Genomic DNA, 9,025 nt, shown 5'->3' on the forward strand with positions numbered 1-9,025 from the left:
AAATGTGTGTGTGATACACGTTAATTTAATTTCCTAAGTGAAATTCTGCAGACATCTGGGTCAAAGTACACTTTATATTATCAAAAAGGATGAACCAGAGGGGGGGAAAATGCATGACAAAATCATTTACTTCTAAAAGATTATCAGTACACCAAGTAATAACAAGTAACAAGTATTTGAATCCTATCATCTAGTAACTTGGATTAAGAACTACTAGAAACCGCCTGAACAATTATACTAGTATTCACTGTTCTAACCCTCAGCCAAAAGGACTATTTAAGGCTGGCTGCTGCTCTACACACGTTACAAATAACTATTTACTACTTTTTCATAGATAAAGCCCCTGACCTTCAAGAAAGCTTTAGGGGAAAAAACATTTAATCCCTTTCTTTCTTAAAAAGTTTGTTTTTGTACTACATCTAAAAAAGAAAAAGTCAGTGTTGATATACATATGTTGCTTGAGCTAAAAGGCATAGGAAAACAGACAACATACACCCTTAAATTTCTAAGAAACATGAGGTAAAAAGATGAAATCTTTGGATAAGCTCTAAGTTTATACAAAGAAGCTAGATTTGCTATTCTCCAAAAAGCAAAAGGACCTAGTATATAATAAACAGAAATAATTTAATGCCTTTCATAAGACTATAACTCAAGCTTTGCTAAAGCTTCATATTCCACGGAGGTGTCTAAAGGCCAATCTGTGGAACAGGCGCTTCTTTCTTCTTCCCTTATCCATTTATGCGGTAGTTTTCGTGGATCTCTGGCCGGATGTCGCAGACAAAGGCCAAGAGGTTATCCAGGACTTCATCCCTGTTCTGCTGGAAGTAGGTCTGGAGGATGGTCATCTTCTCTTGGGTGTCCTTCTCCACTTCAGTGCTGCAACTGCCGTGCGATCCCAGAGCCTGGAGTCGGGGAGCAATGACACACAGGGAACAGTGGATGACATTCTGGTTAGCCAGGAACAACTTTTGAACTCTGAGGAAACTTGGGCTCATCAATGAATACAAATCAGCAGCAGTGGGCACTGGAGCCTCACGACTGAAGAGCACGTGGGAAGTCCCACAGCGTTAATGGGGGCATAAACTCACGCAATCACTTTGATGGCCAACCTTAAAACATTTATCTAAAAGTAAATTGCATAGCATTCTACTGCTAGGAAATTATCCTAATGTGTATTATTATCCTAGATGTTCTACTATCCTAGATATTTTTAGAGCGGTATATTCTCATCTCTCTAGAGTCTAATGTGTAGCACTAACCAAAGACTGGAATGAACTTAAAGACCCATAGACTGAGGGCTGGTTAAACAAATGATGGTGCATCTGCACCAGAGAACACTCTTTGGCCATTAAGAAAGATAAGGAAGGTGTGTATAGCAAGACCAAATGAACTGTAAAATATGCAGTTTAACGGGGAAAAAAGGCAAGGTACAGAATGATATCAGTGTGGTTATTTCCTTCTGTGGCTTTTAAAATGGGGATATATGTTTTTGTATTTTTTAAACTCAAAAAATAATAAGCACAGGGTACAAGGGGAGACACAATTTAGGAGGAATATACAGTTTCACCATTACTGGCTAATGTTTTCGCTCTTACGTTCAGCAGTGAATTCACCAATATTATAAATATGTAACATCTGTTCTTTCAAATATAAATATTCTAGTAGAATACAAAACTGCCAACAGTGACTGTCTCTGAGGAGGCCTGCAGATCTGGGTGTGAGGGAAACTCCTTTTCATTGTTGCCCCATTTTATTTTTATTGCTTGAAGTTTTTATTATATGCATGTCTCACCCCTTCAGTCTCCATTCACAATTTAATACACTGATCGATCGATAGTTCCTTTTACCTTGTACTGTCTTCACAGTATGGCCGGCTTTTTTGTTAACTGCTGTTATTAGAACCTATCAAGTTCATAACAAGATATAACTTTTTTGTGTCTAACCCTTTATATTGCCTAACAATATTGCTATCCTATATTGTTCTCACTTCATTACATATGTTAACAACTATATCCCTTCATGTCTGTATAATACGGTTTATCAAGCATTCTCTCAGATGTTACCTATTCCTCCATAACTGATGAGGAGGCTGTAAAGAATGAGGAAACCAGGCTCAAAGAGGTCAAGGTGAACATGTGAAGATTCAAACCTAGGGCTCTCCATCCTCTATATGACTGTTCATATTACAGGAACACCCAGGGGCATTTCATCATGGTTAGCTCAGTTGCTAATTCATATTTTTAAAAGTCCATGAACCCTATTCAGGGGGAAAAAAACCCATACTAACTCTATTCTATGAATATAAATAATTGCCAAACCCCAGTAAGTTGTCTCACTACTGAAGAGGTTACAATGGAACCTACTAGAAAAACTCAGACCTTATGCCTACAATGGAACACTAATACAGTCTCTATAAGCAACTGCGGCAGAGACGTAAAAGATGAGACAGCTGCCCTGACAAGAGTATTTCTACACTGTTCTGTGGGCAGTCTGACAATTTACAGCAGCAATCTGGCCCAGTTTAAGAGTTAGCGAAACACTAAGTTTAAGAACGCTGTCACTGACCAGTGCTAAGATGAACAATGATGAACGAAACTACTGCTACTTACTGCTGAGAGGCATGAGCCTTAATCACTGGACTTGGACCTGGGACGCTGTGTGCCAGGAACTAGCAGAGGCCACAATGCAGAACTTGAGAATGAAGCCCACAAAGCAAAAGGCAGAGTAGCAAGATGGAACTAAGAATCCTAAGACTATTATTTAAGCTTCTGGATCAAAATAAAGTTAGCCTTTCATCTGGATTTTTAATTAATTCCACTTTGCTTAAACCAGTTTGAACTGTTTTCTGTTACCTGTATCCAAAAGTCCTGAGACTTTCTTTTCTCTGCGAAGCCCTCCTCCACCCCTTCCCCTTTCCAGAATGTTCCTTGCTTCCTTTGTGCTGTGATCTGTTTTTGCACTATTATTTTCTGCATCTTACGCACGGCAGTCTAGCCTATACCACTGGTATGTGTCTGCATCTCCACTATACTAAAGTGGGGCTCCGTGTGACATCTGTGTACGACTGCCACTGCACTTCTCACAGCTGCAGGTTTGCATGACTTGCATTTCACTTCTGAGTCTCCCTGACCACCAGGCTGTAAGCTAAACACTATAGGAGGAGGGCAAAGACCATGTCTATTTCCCTTTATAGCTCAACCCCAAACACCTGGTAAGGAACCTGGCACATGTTAACTAGTCAACAGATATGTGTTAAATGATTGAATAAGTGAAGACTAGGATTCAATGTTAGTTAAAAACGGATCACCCTGAGATTCAACCTGAGCATGCAAGAAAATAAAACACACAATAAGCAAAATTTCAAAATTTGACCCGAAGGAAAATTGCCAAGCTACGCTGGCCATTTTGAGACTGGAAGGACGGGAAGGAGAGGGAACACTCAGGAACTAAAGCAGCAGTGAGAACAAACGGGGCCCACCGCAGCTTCCTTGGCCTTGAACTCCTTCTCCCTCTGTAGGCGGTACTGTTCAATTTCAGCCTGAGCCTCTTCTTTGGCCTGCTTCAGCCTCCGGTGCTTTCCTGTTTTCAAAGGAAAGAGACGCATCAGGAAGTGCTTAAAAAACAAGTAGAAGAGGAAGCAGAGACTAAGATGGTAAAGTCTAACATAAAAAAGAAAAGTGTTTTAAGATAAAGTCCCAAGAGACATGCACTGGCAAGACGGAATTCAGAGCAACCTAAGAGTGTGAGTTCTTGCTGCCTACAGGCTGTATTTAACTATTAATAGAAAGTGAATAGATAAAAAGGTCTACCTTCCAAAACTATAGACTGTAAAAATAACAGAAAAATAAACTGGAAAGTGTGAGACTACTCTCCCAATCTTAACTAAGAACCAACATCAAATGGGTGACATTAACCATCTAAGGAACTCTTCTTCTTCCCAAGAAGTAAACACCTAAGTAGGCTGCTGATTGCAACTGGAGCTCTGCTTAGCTTAGCAGACACTAATAAGGTCCCAAGGGACCTCAACCTAAACTCTAACGAAACAGATGATGTAATATTGGAAACTAAAGGCCATGCCTGTGCATAAGGAAATAAGTAATGAAAGTGGTGCTGGGAAGGAATCCTAAATGCAGAACACTGGACAGTAAGACTGCACAAGCATCTAAGGGGCGATGAGACAGACACAGGTGGTCTAGTTTCTAGAAAAGACTAGTTTAACATACAACTGGAAAACTTCTTTAGGTTCTATCGGCACCTGCATAAAAACAAGACCACAAGACCAACCAGATACTCTTTACTTTGATTCCCTGCCCACCAATCAAACTTCTCAGATACCCAAACATTTAAAAAAAAAAAAAAAAAAAGGAGGGGAGAGGGGGGATTCTAGACAATCAGCCAAAGCATTTAATTCAGAGCAAAAAAACATCTTGCATTTAAAAGTAAGCTTTATTATCTATCACCATATATTCACTGCCCAAATCCCATTCAACCCATGTAGATAAAGGAAATTAAATTTAACCTTCCACCTCCTAAGATTAAGAAAGGATCTTAGACCTGTGATGACCCCATGACATCAACACTCCATGACGCAAGTCTGACACAATCAACAGATCTCTCTCTAAGCACCCCAAGGACTATTTCTGCAAGTATATATGTACTTCAGTATTATTTAGAGCCTACTGTTGTCCACGGGAACCAACCTGTACCCCAATGCACTACATGCTATCCTCATCAGCTATAGTCAAAGCTATGTTTCAAAGCCAAAAATCTTTTCCACACCAACAATCTACAAATAATATTTACGGCCTGAACACTGGGCAGTAGCTTCATATAATTTCACAATATTGCTCTCCTGATCACTCCCAACTCCCACGGCTCCCTGAATTAATCACTTGTGATAATATTAGGTTGGTGCAAAAGTAACTGCAGTTTAAAAGGTTAAAAAAAAATTGCAAAACCACAATTACTTTTGCACCAACCTAATACATTCTGTCAGCAAACATCTTCAAAGTCCAGTTTTGACTAGCCTTCTCTGAAAACCAAAACTAAATACCTGTACAGGACAGCATATTTCTTCTCAACCCTGTTTTTCATGGGCCTGACGTTATGGGAGCCAACGTTTTGTTTCACTCCAGTGAAATAAACCATATCACAAATGTTTAAAAAATATGGTCCAAAGCAATGATTTCATGAAAAATTTGGATTGGACCATTTTACCACATCATGTATTGCTTCTTCCAATTCCTAACAGGGCAAGTCAACTATAATTACAGATCAAGAAAGGCAATAATTTTTTCAAATTGCAGCCTTTCTCAATACTTCTGTTTCTAGTTATTGCAAATTCTGAGATGTGTATTAGCCATAAACTCCATTAAAACAAATTCATTCAGTAAATATGTAAAAGCTATTGAGATGTACAAGCCCCTGCACCAGCCTTAATGGGATAAAGGTGTAAAGCATAACCCGTTTCTCTAAGGCACTCAGAATTATTCTTACCAAATTCTAAGTATTTGTTCCCGCACTTCCCCCCAATATTCTCACATGCTTTCCAACAGATACTGCTTCCGTTACTGATGAGCCATTACAGGACAAACTATGAGAAGTCATTCTGGAAATACTGTATCAAGGGCATAATCAGAAATATTCTATGAAGAACACAAAACTTTCCAGTCACCACAGGAATAAAAGGCTTGGTTCCAATCCCCAACTCCCTCAAAAAAAGCTTTTTCTATGAAATATCGAGTATCACACAACCCTTAAGTGAGAAATTACAAAATTACAAAAGCCCTTTACTTGGGTATGGATTCAGAGTGTAAGTCTTACACTAGGAGAAACACCAAGGAATTACTAAGATTAATATTTCTTGGTATTTTACCCTTGCACAAGAAAGGAGACCTCTAAGCCCCAGCCATGCTGCTTCCCAGGCTATAGTCAAATTTCTCTCTGAGCCTCATTTTTCCCACCTGTAAAATAGGGAAATAGATAGAAACATCTATGTCACTAGATAAGAAACTGAATACATAAATTAGACACAGTCCCTATTGTCCGATGCTTAGTCAAGTGACTGAGCGAGATGAAGGCACAGGTTATTGCATTGCGATGACAGAAATAAGCACCTGGGAAGGACTCAACCTCGTGTGAGGGGAGAAGGTCAAGTCTGGGAAGACTTCTTGCAAGAACTGCTGCCTCAATTTCGAGATCTGAAGGAAGACTAACGGTTAGGGAACAAAGAGAGGAAACTGAGAAAAGGCTTTTCTAGTCAGAGGAAACAGCTGGGCAAAGGCTTGCAGGGAAATCAACTCAGGTGCCTTTGAGGAATCCCAGTGGTTCAACAGTCTGGAGGAGAGTAACTTTGAGATTAGAGAAGAAAGCAACAGACAGATCCAAAAGTGCCTCCTCCAACCGAAGAAAGAATTTGGACTTTATTCTGCAGGCACTAAACGTTTGCCGGCCGTGAAGGCGGTAAGAAAAGTCATAATCGCATTTTAGAGGGGTGACTAACTGCAGCGGGGAGAATGGACCAACTGGGAGGAGGTAACTTCTACCACTCACCAGTCTAGATCCACCTGTTAAATTCTTTAGCAACCTCGTTTCTCAATTTCAGCCCTCACTTCACCTGCAATTAACCTCGCCAGTATCTGCTTCCTTCACTGGGATTCCGAATACCATGATGGTGGAGACCACAGATACAGCGGGCATCCCGGGGGGCAGGTCTTAAGCGCATTTTTAAAAAGTTTAAGAAATGAGCCTCCTACAGGACCCTCAGAGAACTTGGTATCTTGGATTAAGATGCTGGGGGTAGGGACGGGGTAGAAGTGAACAGATATATAAACCTTAACGACTGACTGAAGTGCCAACGAGGGAGGGAGATGTGGCAAAGACAACTCTGTGTTTCTAGACTGAGCAGCTGTGTAGATGGCGGCTCCCTTCACTGCGACGGAGCACCCCAAAGGAACAAGTGGGAGGGGGAGACAACACGTTCCTTTAGGATAGCCCACTTCACACGCCCCTCCCCAGACACCAAGGACACCCACCCATTGTTGTCTCCATGCCCGATCTGCCATCCCACAACACAACTTCCAATCGACCTTCAAGCCTTCCAAGGGCTCACATCATAGAGCTTCCAAATACACAAGCTTCCGCGATTGTAACCAGCCCTCCGCCCCGCAGTTTCGGGCCTCATCCGCCTACTACCGCCAGCGGCCTGGCCGCGTTCCTTGGACTCGCGCCATCCCTGACCGCCCCACCCCGAAACTCACGCTTGCGGGCCTCCGACACCTTCTCGGCGGCCCGCTTCTCGGCCTGCAGCAGCTGCTGAATACCCTGCGACTGACTGGCCATGGCGGCGATGACTCTGAAGCCGAGGTGAGCGGCCTAAATCCGCTCGATCGCTCGGTTGGTCAGCTGATCCGGCCGCCCCAGATCTGCGCCTGCGCCACAACCGCTGTCACGTGACCTCCGCGGCGCTGTGTCAGCTGACTGCGTTTGGAGTCCCGTGAGTAAGTGGGAGGGGGCGGAGGAGGGAGGAACGGAGCGCCTTGACTGCGCCTGCCCGGGATTTGTCTTCATTGTCTTTAGGTCTCACGGCCCAAGCTGTTTTTAATGGTGCCTCTCCCTTAGCTGGTTCGATTCTTGTGGCCGCCCTGCCACGTCATTATTGCCGTAATTCCTCACTTTACAATATGCCCACCTTAAGGTCCAAAGAGGAAGGGTCAAGGCCGATCACTTTCCCCTATCCTGCACACTCCTTTGTTTTCCCCCTTTCTGGAACTTTCCTTGGGACTCAAAATATATTAGGGGACAGATGAAGAAAATTTTTGCCAGGCTCCGGGTATGGAGTATGGGCTGGGAATGGGGAGACTTGAGCTCAAGTCTGCCACTAATCTTGCTGTGTGATTTGGGGGAAGACACTCCCTTTCTGAACCCAAGTTCAGGAAAAGATTGGACTGTTCCATAAATGTTTGTTGAATGCCTGCTATGATCCTCAACCACTGTTGGTAGGGAGGATACAGCAGAGAGCAAGACAAGGTGGGGCGCACAGTTCATAAAAAAAGAAAAAACACCGAAAAACATTAACAAAAATAGCAAATTACAAACTGTGATAACAATGAAGGAAAAACTCAGGATGATGCTTTAAGAAGGAATAGGAGAGAGCGGAGGTGTCTGTGAAGGCCCTCCCAAGAAAGTGGCACTTCAAATGAAATCAGCAGAATGGGAAGTTAGCCAGGAAAGAATAGTGGGGGGGGGGGGGGGGCAGGGGGGGAGGCTGGAGGGGAAGGGGACCAGGTGCTTGGATTGGGCAACTTGGCACAGAGCCATCCCCTACCAGGAGGAGGGAGATAGGAAGACAATGGTTGATTTGCAATATGACAGGCACTGTCCTAAAACACTTGACTTAACTTCTCACAGCAACTTCAAAGTAGTGTTATTAACCCACGTCTGTAGTGACCAAACTGAAGCTTGGAGAGGTTAACTAACTTGCCCGAAGTCATACCCCTGCTAATTGTCGAATATTTGAATCCAGCCAGGGCTGCAGAATGGAACATCTGACCCACCATAATCTTCTGCTAGAATCTTGTGGGCCCTGGAAAGGACCAGATGATCTCTTAGAGTCCACCAACCACTGAGAACATAAAATAATGCCAAAACTTTTCTTCATAGAAATATCTTTGCATTCAAGGAGCTGGATTCATAACTCACAACATTTTCATTTGATTGAGTTTAGGGCTGGGGTTGGGAAGGAGGCTAAATCCTATCTTTTCCCGATACTACAAGAACCTGCAATTGTCTGGTCTCGGGGATTTTTAAATCCAGTCAATGATTTCTTGAGACAATTTGTCATTTTTGGTGTTTTAAGAAAACATAGTTTACTAAGTCAATCAATGGAGAATAATACACACTTCCAAGGGAGGGATGAGAATTAAAAGAGATAATGCCAAGAGGTAGAAACACCCCAAATGCCCATCAGCTGATAAGTGAACAAACAAAATGTGCCGTATCTATACAAGAGAATACTATTTAGTCG

At 42.5% G+C, this 9,025-nt stretch overlaps 1 protein-coding gene across 1 annotated transcript; it reads right to left on the minus strand.

Moving 5' to 3' along the window:
• Nucleotides 1-110: 110 nt before the first annotated feature.
• On the minus strand, nucleotides 111-7,448 carry ATP6V1G1 (ATPase H+ transporting V1 subunit G1). The gene is made up of 3 exons (XM_019731182.3): nucleotides 7,260-7,448; nucleotides 3,479-3,579; nucleotides 111-902 (listed from the first exon to the last, which is right to left on the minus strand). Exons 1-3 carry the CDS (start codon nucleotides 7,339-7,341, stop codon nucleotides 729-731), a joined length of 357 nt encoding a protein of 118 aa, XP_019586741.2. The 5' UTR covers nucleotides 7,342-7,448; the 3' UTR covers nucleotides 111-728.
• Nucleotides 7,449-9,025: the final 1,577 nt, after the last annotated feature.

Source organism: Rhinolophus sinicus, chromosome 16, assembly GCF_057876585.1.
Source record: "Rhinolophus sinicus isolate RSI-liver-muscle chromosome 16, RSI-T2T, whole genome shotgun sequence".
Classification (NCBI taxonomy): domain Eukaryota; kingdom Metazoa; phylum Chordata; class Mammalia; order Chiroptera; family Rhinolophidae; genus Rhinolophus; species Rhinolophus sinicus.